The 16,022-nt window shown below is 46.6% G+C and overlaps 1 protein-coding gene across 5 annotated transcripts in view; it reads left to right on the top strand.

The window, feature by feature from the left end:
• Nucleotides 1-16,022, top strand: part of LOC121329156 (RELT-like protein 1) — a 39,936-nt gene that overhangs the window by 20,535 nt on the left and 3,379 nt on the right. For 4 of the 5 annotated variants that reach the window (XM_041274574.1, XM_041274557.1, XM_041274584.1 and 1 more), the window contains exons 5-6: nt 1,418-1,645; nt 14,061-14,211. In XM_041274574.1, the coding sequence (XP_041130508.1) occupies nt 1,418-1,645; nt 14,061-14,211 (379 nt within the window). The remainder of the gene's footprint in view (nt 1-1,417; nt 1,646-14,060; nt 14,212-16,022) is intronic. The other variant, XM_041274566.1, reaches the window with a different exon arrangement.

Here is a 16,022-nt window from a genome sequence, read left to right as displayed (position 1 = left end):
ATGCATAACTAAATACATTTAATACCGTCACACGTTCAAGGGTCAGAAACACACATGGGATGTATCCTGTCATATTATAGAATACATTAAACCACTTGTGGAGGCCTATAAGATCATTCCTGTTTTTTAAATTAAAATAACATCTTATTGTCCCCCCCTTTAAAAAAAAAAAAAGCATTTTCAAAAAAGATCTACTGGTATATGTTTATCTTTTTTTATTTTTATTTTTTTTTAACATTCTTGGGTGTACCTATTATTAATCTAAAATGTAAAAGCAATCTAACCTATACCTTACCCGCAACAGCAATAAACTTCTATATCTAAGTACTTTACACACATATCTGGAGGTGTTGCTTCAATTAATAAAAATACATGTTTTCTACCCTTCTGTTGTCTCTGTGCTCCCAATTAGATCTCCCTCTGAAAAGGTCAGACATCCCTGAGCTGTGTCATTTCTCCTTTTTAGCGGCGCTTGAGTTTTCAGGAATCGTTTGATTTCATGCTGTGTAAGACAAACTGCAAACTGGAAAGCAGAACGGTTTCTGCAGCTTCTCACAATGATCTGCCTTCGCTTTAGATTGAATCTACCCCCTGCTGTGAAGCCCTTATTGTTCATAGACTGGTGTCAGCAGACACATTCATAGCTGGCAAGGTTTAACTGGTAGATTTTCAAGACCACGGTTTAAAGTGCAGTTTTGGAAGAGATACAAGTTACAACAATAAAAACTAAAACAGATATATACATACATACTATAAAAATGCCATCTCAAACAAATATGTTTTTAGTCTGGTTTTAAAAACAGAGTCTCAGATTCCATCACATGTGTTGGTAGCTCATTCCAAGTTTGGTGGCTCTATAACAAAAAGCCCTTCCTCCCGGTTTAACATATTTTATTTTAGGGATTACCAGCAATCCCATATTCAGGGGTTTAATGTTACGACTGGGGATATATGGTGTAAGCAGTTTGAGGGGATCTCGGACTTGAAAGCAGCTAGTGTTTGTACCATGAGATTATTCCAGGGTCAGGCCCACTTCAACTCTCATATGTAGACAGTGTTTTTAAAGTTATCTGTTTCACATTGAGTTTACTAATTCTTGTACACGTTTTGTTAGGTTTGAGGGACTTGGCTAAATTAACAGCTATTCAGTCTGCTCTAATCCAGGACCTTGTTCCAATTAGGTCCCTAATTCACTGTTTAGCTGAACACAAGTGTTCAATTAAGCAAAGACCTCGTCCTTGGGGACCATGGTTTCCATCTCTAGGGATTCTAAAAAATATTCCAATTTGGAAATCTTAAGCTCTTGACCTGCCAGTATTTGCAGACCCATTAAAATAGCAATATACAAAAAATGTACAAATTCTTAAATATAAAATCATGTTTTTGAAAATATGTTTGTCTTCTTCTTTTTCAACAGTCCTACAACTCCAAGTAGTCCAGTTATTCAAGTTACCCCAAGCACACCGCTGACACCTGCTAAGCATACCTGTCAAAGCAACCACCTGCACACAATCGGTGGGGCGGCTGAGAGGAACGTCTGCTCGCGCTGCAACCACAAGAAATGGCCTTTAATATGGCAGGGCAACAAGGCAAGAGACTTAAAGAGGATTCGCCATGGAGAGATCACTGTGCTCTCTGTGGGGAGGTAAGAGTTTCATTTTCACTTTCCTGAGTGCTTCAGTGGCTCAGCAGCAACCCTCCATCTGTGCAGCTACAGAAAGGAGGGAGCGAAGGGAAAGGGCACTACGGGTATTATTTAGGCTCTTTTACATGTTGCTTTGCCGCAGAATAAAATGCATTTCATCCCTTGCTGTGTGCATGTATTAATGCCCACTGATAGCTATAGCCTTTGTGCTCTTCAAAATCTTGTACGGTCATTGCAGATATAGCAACACCACATGAGTCGGTTCATACCAGCATAGTTGCGTTCGTTAAATGTGTTTGAATGGCTTCAAAATGACCAAGGCTTATTAGCGACTGTTTTACAAGGTGAGGCAAAGTAATAATATTGATTAGAAAGAAGTATATATCAGCCTAATAATAATGAATAATACATTCCCTTGGTAGTCTGCAATTTAACAAACCCAGCTTATTAATAACTAGGGGAAGTTAGGGGAGGCGGCTTGTAAACTGCAGTCTAGCATGCCCAGTTTATGCAAATTTGAACAATTCTAACAATAGTTTAGAAGCCCCAGGTTGTGAGTATTATTACATCATTTTAGTAGGGGTTTGGGGGCTTGCCTCTGATAGACACTGTAACTTACTATACATAAATATGCCTGATATAAAGGGCCCTCTGTGGTGTTGCCACAGCTGAGTCCTGAGACCCAAACATTGGGCTGCGTGATGAACAGGCCAATGCACCGTTGAAATCGGGTGTAAAATGGTCGTTTCGTGTTGAGTCAAGCAGTGTGCGTCTCGACGCGGTGTACTTAAACTGGGTCTATTTAGGTACTTATGTCGAGTGATTGATGTGTTTAGTAGGCTACTGCCTGTATTTCAATTTTAATATCTGTATTTAAAATATATTTAGTTTCTGTTTTTTTTTTTTTTCCAGATGAATGTGCTTGCCTTTTGCAGAATATTTTTATTAAGTGAAATGCAGCTAAACTTTCTAAACTCTCTGTCTTGCCAATTCGCTTAAGCTCATTTTATTACAAGGTCTGAGTAAACATGATATCAACACACTGAATGTGATTTTATATTTATCACACAAAACGTTATGTATGCAAGCACTTCTCAGTGGAATGTCAAACAAAGTATATTGTCTACAACAAGTATTGCAACATTTCTTTTATATTGAATTTGAACGTTGCAAAGAAAAAGCTACTTATTTGTATTTTGTATTTAGGCTTGTCAGTGTTGTGACAAGATCTTCCATGTAGGTTGGCTTTGTGTTTTTGCCCTGCTGCACTGTCACAGAGATTAGATACATCTAAGCTGCTGTAATAAAGCAGAATACCTCGTGCCTGGCTGGTTAATAATGTGTTTTGCTGCCCAAATTGTTTTTCAGATGTCATTAGTGGGGTGTCATGTCGTTAGTAGTGAATACTCTTTCAGCTAATTTATCTTACGACTCATTAATTAAAAATAAACTCAGAGGTATAAAATGAAACTGACCAACAGGTGTTACAGATCACCATAGCTGAAAACTGGCAGAGACGTTTATATATATATATATATATATATATATATATATTTTCCCTTTCATTCAGGCAATACAGCATATAAGGGATCAGGTGATGCTGTGTATACTACCCTGGCTTAGAAACCCTACCTGTCCAGACGGCTGACAGCTGCCCAGGAAGCATTCAACCCCATGCTTGGGCAAATACTTGAAAGGGAGGTGGTGGATACTGATGAAACGGACTGAAGTGCATTAATTTGTTCCCAAAATTTCTGCCTGCTGTATCCTGCACAGACTCCTGTCAACAACAAAATGAGGTGCTCAGGAATCCGTCTCTGCTTGTGAGACAGAGTTACAGTCTTACAAGAAAAAAAGCGGCACTGTTTTTCAAAACAAGCGCAGTCAATGTTTGATTCATTCAGTCAGAGTGGATGTTTATGCAAATTACAACTCGCAATTCTCAAAAAACAAGCCCAGTCCCGCTTATTATAAGCGGATTTGTCAACTGTGAAGGTTACCTCAGCTGCCAGTTTCAATTGGACCTCATTGATCTGAGGAGTCTCGTGCTGTCAGAGATACTCTCCTTTCTTTTTTAAGTTGTGTTGGATTTACTGTTGTGTTAAATATTAATGATGCAAACAAATAAAACACAATCAATATGTTTATTTGCAATTTTATTTGGTCACTTCTGAGAGGTCATCAACAACTTGTTGGATGTTTGTTTCACTGTTTTGGGTGATCAAGCTGGCTCATGACATCCAGTTCACCAACTATATTTATTAACGTGGAGGGCAGACACGCATTGTCTTTGGACATAGCTGGGTTCAAAAAAAGGACAGGAATTAATTCAGGAGACATTTTAAGCAGCTCACTTTCTCTTCGTGTTTAGGTTTAGTGTAGTTTTTACATCAAGGATATTCTCAAACAGCTGCTTTAATACTATAACAAGGGCATAACGCAGTTCATGATAAGTGGTTTTATACAGAACTGTAAACACACAATATACAACATGATAGGCCAGACACAGCAAAAAATAATAATAAAAAAAGCTGCCCGCATTATCATTAAGGTGAACTACACCACTGCTAACCATAAAATCAACCATCAGCCACAACTTTCTGCCGCTTTGGAATCCACAGTAACAACTGACCTGCTCCCTTGCAATATTTATAGTTAAGAATAAACACTCTCATTCACATTTACACGTGAAATTCGGGTTTCCATGCGAAACTAGGTGTGGAGTTTTCCGTGTGTTTCATCATATACACGAGTAAATGAGATCTACCCTATCCCTCTCTTTGGCCGTTTTTCAGCCACAAACCTGATTTACCTGAGTAATTCTCCCGAACGTGCACGCACATCGCCATTTCACGTGTAAATCGACCCGCATGGAAACCCCATGGAAACCCCATGGAAAAAAACAGAAATAAAACATGTACATACCTATATCCTCCTTTTTTCTACGTATATTTTACTGTGTCAGATACGTTTCAGTTGTATTTTGTATCCCCCCCCCCCACCTCACCAGACTGTTCAATTCACATTTAACATTCACTAAGCATATTCCATTAACTAATTGGTAATCACGAGGAGAAATGAGCCCCATACCTCCTCAAATGGTTCCATCTTGTCGTTGACCCTGTATATGAGCCTCGATAAGAAGCAGTTTCACAAGGGCTTTGTCGCTGTGCATATGAGGGAGGATCTTTATCCTTCCACTGCCTCAGTATAATTCTTTCGGCTGTGGTAATAGCTACCATTATCCGTTTAACCTGGCTGTCATTCAGACTATCAGCTGTGTTATTTTTATTTAAAAGGCATAATGCGGGGTTCAACAGTATTGTAGTTCCAATTACTTCCCCAATTTGGTGGATAACCTCCTGCCAGAAATGCTTTAATTTATCACATCCCCCAAAACATATGCAGAGTGCCACCTGTTTCCCCCAGCCACCTGCAATGCATCTTAGAATCCCTCAATCCCAGCCTATTCATTTTCACAGGAGTCCAGTACAATCTATTGGATCAATCTATAAGTATCTTATTTTTCCATATATCCCACATTATATATAATATATCCCATATCTTCTACCATATTGTCCCATTCATTCTCTTCATACTCTTTCTCCAGGTCTTGTTCCCACACCGTTTTTAAGGCCATGCAGTCTGAGGCTATTTTGTCAATGAGAAAGCTATATATGAATGAGGTGAGGTGAGGTCTTGAGCTGTGAACTTGTAGTTTGTCTCTGATCTCTGATTTGATATGGTAGCCTATGATCTTTGCTTCCTATGGCAGTCGTTTGTTTCTAGCTGTTTTGCCCACTGTTTTGTTTTGTGTATTTTTCAGTTGCTAACTGGTCCTATGACCTTTGACCTTATAGCTGCCATATTGTGGTCATGTGACTTTGGTTTCTGAATTATAAAGACTGGAACTGCCACTGTGTACCTTACTCGTACCTCAGAAACCATTTCAAGCAGTGACTTCATATTTTCAGGGCTGTATATACCGGTCATGCTATATGTGTTGCTTACCACGAATCTGAACTTGACCTAATATGTCTGCCATATTGAAGTCATGTGGCTTTTAAAGTTACAGCTGCTCGGAGACAGTACACCTTGAGTTATTGTCTGTCATTTGTACACAGCTGTATTCTTTGATTTCTTACTTAACCCATTAAGTGCCATAGTTCTCATTTGAGGACAGGGTACTTTTATCATTTTGGAGCATTTTAACCTGTTATTTTCTCTTTGTTATGATAACGTTCTCCAATTTTGTTAACCGCAAAAGTTAAGTGTAAATGTAATGTATCAAGCTACATAAATACAGCTTGTGTTGTGATTTGTGTCAAAGCAAAGTTAATTTTGGTTCAAGTCCCATTACTGGTGTTCTGCAAAAATGTCACTGCTGGCCAAATTGATGACACAGACCTCATGCGTTGGCATAGGGTGACTAACACAATGTAAATTTTGAAATAGCACACTGCTTGCTTTGTGGGGCATCACGTGAGATAAATATTAACACTTACGTGGCAGAATTGACGTGAAAACAAGGACCCCTTGTAACAAAGTGCCCGCCCCTGTGTATATTATCTGTTATGTGTTGCATGTGGTGTGTTTAAATGTTGGTGTATAGACATTGGTACACGGGATATAAACGGGTCTGTGTAACACGAGTGTTTAAAAATGTATATGTGTATTTAGGCACGAGGATTGCACAGCACTTCACGTGCAAGTAAAATGCAGTAATATGTGAGCACGGGGAATTGCACTTTATTAATTCACGTGCTGGGATTCAAGTGAATAATTAATTGGTAATTGAATCCCAGCACAATAGTATATATAGATGCACGTTGTCACATACTGGGGTTGGGTGTTCGGTGAGCGGAGAACGGGATTGGAGACGGAGGAAATAAGCAGTAGTAATAATAAGAGGAGAAAGTATCCGCTCACCGTGTTTGTCAGTGTCTGTCCGTGCACCGTTTTGTTAAGTTTAGTCTGTTTTTGTTTGTCTATTTATTTTGGCGTAGAGTGCCGTGTCCTGTGTTTTTCGTGTTTGTTAAACCTTTTATTTTGTATTAAACCGGCGCCAACAGGCGTCTTCATCATTTCATTTCATCCGTCCTGTGTTTTGTGTATTTCATTACTTTTCCTGGCTCTGACGCCGCCCACTTCGGCCGTCTCTGTGACACGTGGTGTCCTGCGTGGGATTTAACAGCGCCTCCAAGCGTCAGACCAGGAGAGGTTTTTTTTTGTGTGGGAGAAAAAAAAAAAAAAAGGGGCGTCTTTGGATTACAAAAAAAAAAAAAAGAAAGAAATGGGGAGAAGCAGGAAAGAGGATAAAGAGGTGAGGGACAGGGAGGAGGAGTGCCGCCTAAGGGCCAGACATCCCCAGCGATGTAACCAGTCCTTGCCGGGGTGCCTCCTCTGCAACCAGGACCATCTCTTTGCCAATTGTCCCTTCCGCTGCCCCTACCAGGAGGGAGAGGAGGAACTGCCGCAGGAGAGGAAGGTGAGGAGGTGGCAGAGAAGGGGAAAGGGGAAGAGGAAGGCAGAGGTCCCACCGCTGTCTCCACAGCCGCACCAGTCTCCTGCAAGGGAGGAAGAGCCGCACCAGTCCCCTGCAAGTGAGGGAGAGCCGCACCAGTCCCCTGTATCAAGGGGAGACTACACACCGCTCCCACCTCCACCACCAGGAGACTACACGCCGCTCCTACCTCCATGGGCAGGAGCAGAGCAGCAGGAGCTGCCTCTGCCTCCGCCACCTCCACCGGCAGGGGCAGAGCAGCAGGAGCTGCCTCTGCCTCCGCCACCTCCACCGGCAGGGGCAGAGCAGCAGGAGCTGCCTCTGCCTCCGCCACCTCCACCGGCAGGAGCAGAGCAGCAGGAGCTGCCTCTGCCTCCGCCACCTCCACCGGCAGGGGGAGAGCAGCAGGAGCTGCCTCTGCCTCCGCCACCTCCACCGGCAGGAGCAGAGCAGCAGGAGCTGCCTCTGCCTCCGCCACCTCCACCGGCAGGGGGAGAGCAGCAGGAGCTGCCTCTGCCTCCGCCACCTCCACCGGCAGGAGGAGAGCAGCAGGAGCTGCCTCTGCCTCCGCCACCTCCACCGGCAGGGGGAGAGCAGCAGGAGCTGCCTCTGCCTCCGCCACCTCCACCGGCAGGGGGAGAGCAGCAGGAGCTGCCTCTGCCTCCGCCACCTCCACCGGCAGGGGGAGAGCAGCAGGAGCTGCCTCTGCCTCCGCCACCTCCACCGGCAGGGGGAGAGCAGCAGGAGCTGCCTCTGCCTCCGCCACCTCCACCGGCAGGAGCAGAGCAGCAGGAGCTGCCTCTGCCTCCTCCACCAGCAGAGGGTGAATGCCTGCTGGGTCCCTGTCCACCAGCAGAGGGTGAATGCCTGCTGGGTCCCTGTCCACCAGCAGAGGGTGAATGCCTGCTGGTATCACTTCCCCCACCAGCAGAGGGTGAATGCCTGCTGGTATCACTTCCCCCACCAGCAGAGGGTGAATGCCTGCTGGTATCACTTCCCCCACCATCACGAGGAGAGGAGCTGGAGCTTCCTCTGCCTCCACCTCCATCAGGGGGAGAGGAGCAGGAGCTGCCTCTCCCTGCACCAGAAGGGCCAGGACTAGATGCTGGCGGTCCTCAGCAGCCCTTGCATAGGCTGCTGAGGGAAGCACGGGGAAGAACCTCCCGGCTGCAGTGGCCGAAAAGAGGGCCAACACCCGCACCCCAGCTTGTCCTGACTGCCAGCCTCGCCTCGCTTCGCCCAAGGATGCCAGCCTCGCTTCGCCCAAGGATGCCAGCCTCGCTTCGCCCAAGGATGCCAGCCTCGCTTCGCCCAAGGATGCCAGCCTCGCTTCGCCCAAGGATGCCAGCCTCGCTTCGCCCAAGGATGCCAGCCTCGCTTCGCCCAAGGATGCCCGCCGCTCTGCATCGCCTGGGGTTGCCCGCCGCTCTGCATCGCCTGGGGTTGCCCGCCGCTCTGCATCGCCTGGGGTTGCCCGCCGCTCTGCATCGCCTGGGGTCTGCCGCCCGGGGTTCTGCATCGCCTGGGGTTGCCCGCCGCTCCGCATCACAGCCGGAGTACTGTGGCCGGAACCCCACGAAGGGGAGCTGCTGTGGCCGGAACCCCACGAAGGGGAGCTGCCGGCCACGAAGAAGGGGGAGGAGGTCTGGAGACCGCCAACCCCAGCAGCAGTTTCGCTGCCGGAGGAGGGGGAGGAGGTCTGGAGACCGCCAACCCCAGCAGCAGTTTCGCTGCCGGAGGAGGGGGAGGAGGTCTGGAGACCGCCAACCCCAGCAGCAGTTTCGCTGCCGGAGATCGTGGGGGAGGTCCGGAGACCTGCTCCCTCTGCAGTTTCTTCCCTGCAGGAAGAACGGTGGTTGAAGCCCCACCAAGGGGAGCTGCCGGCGCCGAAGGAGGGGGAAGGTCAGGAGACCACACCCCAAGCAGCCTTTCCGCTGCTAGGACTACCCTGGCAGGAGAATGCTACCCTGCTGACAGCATTACGACCTGTGGGCCCCTGGAAGCCTCTGGTCCTGGCCAAGGACTTTGGGCGGGACTTTTGGGCTTTTAAGGGGGGAGGTGGCCATTGAGGCCATGTGTGCTTTGCACAGGAGGGGGTATATGTAACAAAGTGCCCGCCCCTGTGTATATTATCTGTTATGTGTTGCGTGTGGTGTGTTTAAATGTTGGTGTATAGACATTGGTACACGGGATATAAACGGGTCTGTGTAACACGAGTGTTTAAAAATGTATATGTGTATTTAGGCACGAGGATTGCACAGCACTTCACGTGCAAGTAAAATGTAATAATATGTGAGCACGGGGAATTGCAATTTATTAATTCACGTGCTGGGATTCAAGTGAATAATTAATTGGTAATTGAATCCCAGCACAATAGTATATATAGATGCACGTTGTCACATACTGGCGGTTGGGTGTTCGGTGAGCGGAGAACGGGATTGGAGACGGAGGAAATAAGCAGTAGTAGTATAATAAGAGGAGAAAGTATCCGCTCACCGTGTTTGTCAGTGTCTGTCCGTGCACCGTTTTGTTAAGTTTAGTCTGTTTTTGTTTGTCTATTTATTTTGGCGTAGAGTGCCGTGTCCTGTGTTTTTCGTGTTTGTTAAACCTTTTATTTTGTATTAAACCGGCGCCAACAGGCGTCTTCATCATTTCATTTCATCCGTCCTGTGTTTTGTGTATTTCATTACTTTTCCTGGTTCTGACGCCGCCCACTTCGGCCGTCTCTGTGACACGTGGTGTCCTGCGTGGGATTTAACAGCGCCTCCAAGCGTCAGACCAGGAGAGGTTTTTTTTTGTGTGGGAGAAAAAAAAAAAAAAAAAAAAGGGGGCGTCTTTGGATTACAAAAAAAAAAAAAAAAGAAAGAAATGGGGAGAAGCAGGAAAGAGGATAAAGAGGTGAGGGACAGGGAGGAGGAGTGCCGCCTAAGGGCCAGACATCCCCGGCGATGTAACCAGTCCTTGCCGGGGTGCCTCCTCTGCAACCAGGACCATCTCTTTGCCAATTGTCCCTTCCGCTGCCCCTACCAGGAGGGAGAGGAGGAACTGCCGCAGGAGAGGAAGGTGAGGAGGTGGCAGAGAAGGGGAAAGGGGAAGAGGAAGGCAGAGGTCCCACCGCTGTCTCCACAGCCGCACCAGTCTCCTGCAAGGGAGGAAGAGCCGCACCAGTCCCCTGCAAGTGAGGGAGAGCCGCACCAGTCCCCTGTAACAAGGGGAGACTACACACCGCTCCCACCTCCACCACCAGGAGACTACACGCCGCTCCTACCTCCATGGGCAGGAGCAGAGCAGCAGGAGCTGCCTCTGCCTCCGCCACCTCCACCGGCAGGAGCAGAGCAGCAGGAGCTGCCTCTGCCTCCGCCACCTCCACCGGCAGGGGCAGAGCAGCAGGAGCTGCCTCTGCCTCCGCCACCTCCACCGGCAGGGGCAGAGCAGCAGGAGCTGCCTCTGCCTCCCACCTCCACCTCCACCGGCAGGCAGCAGGAGCTGCCTCTGCCTCCGCCACCTCCACCGGCAGGAGCAGAGCAGCAGGAGCTGCCTCTGCCTCCGCCACCTCCACCGGCAGGGGCAGAGCAGCAGGAGCTGCCTCTGCCTCCGCCACCTCCACCGGCAGGGGGAGAGCAGCAGGAGCTGCCTCTGCCTCCGCCACCTCCACCGGCAGGGGGAGAGCAGCAGGAGCTGCCTCTGCCTCCGCCACCTCCACCGGCAGGAGGGAGAGCAGCAGGAGCTGCCTCTGCCTCCGCCACCTCCACCGGCAGGGGGAGAGCAGCAGGAGCTGCCTCTGCCTCCGCCACCTCCACCGGCAGGGGGAGAGCAGCAGGAGCTGCCTCTGCCTCCGCCACCTCCACCAGCAGAGGAGCAGCAAGCTGCCTGCTGCCTCCCACCACCAGCAGCAGAGGGTGAATGCCTGCTGGGTCCCTGTCCACCAGCAGAGGGTGAATGCCTGCTGGGTCCCTGTCCACCAGCAGAGGGTGAATGCCTGCTGGTATCACTTCCCCCACCAGCAGAGGGTGAATGCCTGCTGGTATCACTTCCCCCACCAGCAGAGGGTGAATGCCTGCTGGTATCACTTCCCCCACCATCACGAGGAGAGGAGCTGGAGCTTCCTCTGCCTCCACCTCCATCAGGGGGAGAGGAGCAGGAGCTGCCTCTCCCTGCACCAGAAGGGCCAGGACTAGATGCTGGCGGTCCTCAGCAGCCCTTGCATAGGCTGCTGAGGGAAGCACGGGGAAGAACCTCCCGGCTGCAGTGGCCGAAAAGAGGGCCAACACCCGCACCCCAGCTTGTCCTGACTGCCAGCCTCGCTTCGCCCAAGGATGCCAGCCTCGCTTCGCCCAAGGATGCCAGCCTCGCTTCGCCCAAGGATGCCAGCCTCGCTTCGCCCAAGGATGCCAGCCTCGCTTCGCCCAAGGATGCCAGCCTCGCTTCGCCCAAGGTTGCCCGCCGCTCTGCCGCTCTGCATCGCCTGGGGTTGCCCGCCGCTCTGCATCGCCGCCTGGGGTTGCCCGCCGCTCTGCATCGCCTGGGGTTGCCCGCCGCTCTGCATCGCCCGGGTTGCCCGCCGCTCTGCATCGCCTGGGGTTGCCCGCCGCTCTGCATCGCCTGGGGTTGCCCGCCGCTCCGCATCACAGCCGGAAGTACTGTGGCCGGAACCCCACGAAGGGGAGCTGCCGGCCACGAAGAAGGGGGAGGAGGTCTGGAGACCGCCAACCCCAGCAGCAGTTTCGCTGCCGGAGGAGGGGGAGGAGGTCTGGAGACCGCCAACCCCAGCAGCAGTTTCGCTGCCGGAGGGGGGGGAGGTCTGGAGACCGCCAACCCCAGCAGCAGTTTCGCTGCCGGAGATCGTGGGGGAGGTCCGGAGACCTGCTCCCTCTGCAGTTTCTTCCCTGCAGGAAGAACGGTGGTTGAAGCCCCACCAAGGGGAGCTGCCGGCGCCGAAGGAGGGGGAAGGTCAGGAGACCACACCCCAAGCAGCCTTTCCGCTGCTAGGACTACCCTGGCAGGAGAATGCTACCCTGCTGACAGCATTACGACCTGTGGGCCCCTGGAAGCCTCTGGTCCTGGCCAAGGACTTTGGGCGGGACTTTTGGGCTTTTAAGGGGGGAGGTGGCCATTGAGGCCATGTGTGCTTTGCACAGGAGGGGGTATATGTAACAAAGTGCCCGCCCCTGTGTATATTATCTGTTATGTGTTGCGTGTGGTGTGTTTAAATGTTGGTGTATAGACATTGGTACACGGGATATAAACGGGTCTGTGTAACACGAGTGTTTAAAATGTATATGTGTATTTAGGCACGAGGATTGCACAGCACTTCACGTGCAAGTAAAATGTAATAATATGTGAGCACGGGGAATTGCACTTTATTAATTCACGTGCTGGGATTCAAGTGAATAATTAATTGGTAATTGAATCCCAGCACAATAGTATATATAGATGCACGTTGTCACATACTGGGGTTGGGTGTTCGGTGAGCGGAGAACGGGATTGGAGACGGAGGAAATAAACAGTAGTAGTAATAATAAGAGGAGAAAGTATCCGCTCACCGTGTTTGTCAGTGTCTGTCCGTGCACCGTTTTGTTAAGTTTAGTCTGTTTTTGTTTGTCTATTTATTTTGGCGTAGAGTGCCGTGTCCTGTGTTTTTCGTGTTTGTTAAACCTTTTATTTTGTATTAAACCGGCGCCAACAGGCGTCTTCATCATTTCATTTCATCCGTCCTGTGTTTTGTGTATTTCATTACTTTTCCTGGCTCTGACGCCGCCCACTTCGGCCGTCTCTGTGACACCCCTCTAGAGACAACCAAGGGTAAGGGAGCCAGATATTTCCCCTGTAGCTGAGGAAGCAGGCCCTGTCACATTGGCTTAAGTGTCTGAAGAAAGATGAACCCTTGCAATGGTTTTATATGGAGAAAAATGAAGTCAGACTGAAGAGAAATGTTTGAAATTGAGCTGAGATCCCAGTATTGCAGTGTCCAGGGTTAACAGTAAGGTTGAGTAATGCAGTGTTGTAACAGCAAAACAAAAAGGAAGTCATAGCAAACGCATACAACAAGAATGCTCTGTGTTAATATTAGTGAAATGAAACCCTTACATAAGTCATGCTAAAGGCTGGTTTCACAGATACTGATTAGCACTAATCTTGAACTACCTAATGTTACCTTAGGTAAGGCTAACTGAGGAGTGACTATCCATATTTTAAGCTTTCCTTTCCAGACTATAGCTTCTAAAGATTGTGGATTACAACTAATATTGCATTTATTTCTGTGGGCTATACTGCACTTTTATGATTGAAATTTCAAGCCCCATCTTGTTGCATTGAATGACAGCAGGGGATAGGAAATACAAAATAGTATTTTTTTGGTAATATAATTTTGCAGTTAATTTGATTACATGATGTTAAATAAAATATCAAAATTATGTTCATATCATTTATTAGTATTTATTTTTTATTATGTATCAGTCATAAAATTCTAGGTGATGCTAAACCTTTGCGTAGCTGTACTGTAAAATGCTAACTGGTATATACTGTATAAGGTCAACTGATAATATTGCTGGAAATTAATTTGTGGATCTAAATGCAACTGCAGCAAGAACATGAAATTAAACTATGGAGTGCCTCTCTCCTTCAGCCATTCAGGTAACACATACAATATTTACATAGTCAGCATGTTTATATGCTATACCAGTACACCCTGAACATGACATAACAATTCAGACCAAAATATTGTTGAATGGGTTCATGCAGACATATATCAGAATTTAAAAGAACAATTTGTCCTTATTTTTGAGGATTTTTATAAAACTACATTTAGCTTTTAATTGCCTGAGAGTGGCTTTGGAGTTTAAAATACAGGCTGCTGTGCTCTAAATTGTGTTCTTCACCATAAATAGCAAGTATATGGTTTTCTTTTTCCAGGTTCCGAGTAACAAAGGCAGAGAGCAGGTCCAATCCAAAGCAACGAAAGAGCCTGATTTCTGAGTGCCAGGATGGAATAGGTTCCAGTGGTGAAGTCCCTGCTACCCCTACACAAGAGGAATCAAAGAGCAGAGCTGCCTCTGAGCCACAGGTAAGGAGGGAGCAAGAACAAGACATTGAACATTCTTTTGTTAGTATAAAAACTAGCTGCTAGCCCCATTGTGATTCTTCTGGATTGTTCAGTCTTCCATGACGTCCAAGAAAATTCCTAAGCCAGTAAGAGAGAAGAATGTATAAATCATTGGTCATTACCCCATTCAAAGAGCAGGCTTCACAAGCATTTTTGATATATCCATTGGAAACAAAGAACAATTGCTGATAATATACATAAGAACTTAGTTTCAATTGGATAACAATACTGGAAGCTAAACACCCACAGCTTACAATGAGTTGCTGGTCTCCACCCAAAAGGAGTCAGTAGAGGCTAGCAAGTTCAATGACTTCATTGATTCATCCTCCTAACCACATCTTAATGGGCATGTCTCTCAGTTCTTGTTCTTTCTTAAAGCCTCAGGGCTAAACTGTCCATTTTATCTTCCTGGACCAGAGAATGCCAGAGTGTGCTGCATTCTTATGATACATATTTCAACTAAAGTTTTTAAACTATTATTTTAAGTGATCTTTGATATTTTCTTCATTTTATAAACCCCCAAATCACGCTTTTGAATGATTTCCCTTTTAAGCCGAGTACTGACGTCTCTGCACCAGACAGCTGATAGATACACAGGCAGGTACTTGGGTGCAAGCGCTGAGGCCCGTTTTTATACACAAAAACAATAAAATAAATATTTAAACAAAAACACTTCTCACAGAGCAAAATAAAAGGTTTAAACGAAAACAAAACTCGAACACAAATCCAACAAATAGTGAGGCCCAGCACTAGCAGCAATTTGTTTCTTTTAACTTTGTTTAATTTTTCCCATCTCCCTCTCACACCCACACACCTTGAACACAGAAACAGACAGGTTTATATACGTGGCCATCTCCAAATCAACATCCAATTAATTGATTTGGAGACAGACACATTCTGCACTGTCATTACTACTAACCACAGTTAGTACACTACTTTTAGTTTGCTGTAGTTGACCAAATACTCTTTGTCAAGTGATGTCGGGGAAAGAATAGGTAGTCTACTTCTTGAACTGAAACCTACACAAACAATATTGAGAACAAAAAATACGAAACCATACTGCATATTTATTGTGATACCACTTTATAACACCAGATGGCCTCATTCACTTCATTTTTACTATACCTCATTGCACTAATAGATATTGTAAGAAACGTGTTAATAAATGCCATCTACTTGATTGAGTTTGAATTAATTGAGTTTCTACCAGAAATGGATACGGAGAAGCAACTGCATCTGGTTTACGTTTGATGAAACATCCCATTCCTTGACAAAAGTGTAAAAGGTGACTGTAAACTGTATACATGCCAGTCAGACGTACATTTGAATTTGATATCTGTTAGTAGCAACAGCTATTCAACATCTGTCTAAAGCACTTTGGATTTAAAAAAAAAAAAATCCAGTCAGTTAAAGTACAGTCAAGCTGTATTCAGAGACCACTCAAGAGGTCTCTGAATAAAAGAGGGCCCATGCATTTTATGTGTCTCCGACATGCCTTCCTGTAATTGTGTATGTATGTTTAAAATACACTGTAAAAGACTCCAAGATGGAATGTGAACAAAAGGAAGTACTATAATTGAATTACATTCATTTAGATAACGCATTTGGAAAGACATTATTTTGTGACAGCAATGAATATGCCCAGTTCTACTTTGCGTTTCAAAATGTTCTGTATCTGCATCTTTCCAACGCCAAATTTTTCATCAATTTGTCCGCTACTTTCTGTCTTTTCAAGTTCAGTAACTTTAATTGTGTCATCTAGGGTGAGGAGG

This window comes from Polyodon spathula, chromosome 2, assembly GCF_017654505.1.
Source record: "Polyodon spathula isolate WHYD16114869_AA chromosome 2, ASM1765450v1, whole genome shotgun sequence".
NCBI lineage: Eukaryota > Metazoa > Chordata > Actinopteri > Acipenseriformes > Polyodontidae > Polyodon > Polyodon spathula.
Note: the sequence above shows the minus strand (reverse complement) of the source record. Positions and strands in the feature narration are given on the sequence as shown.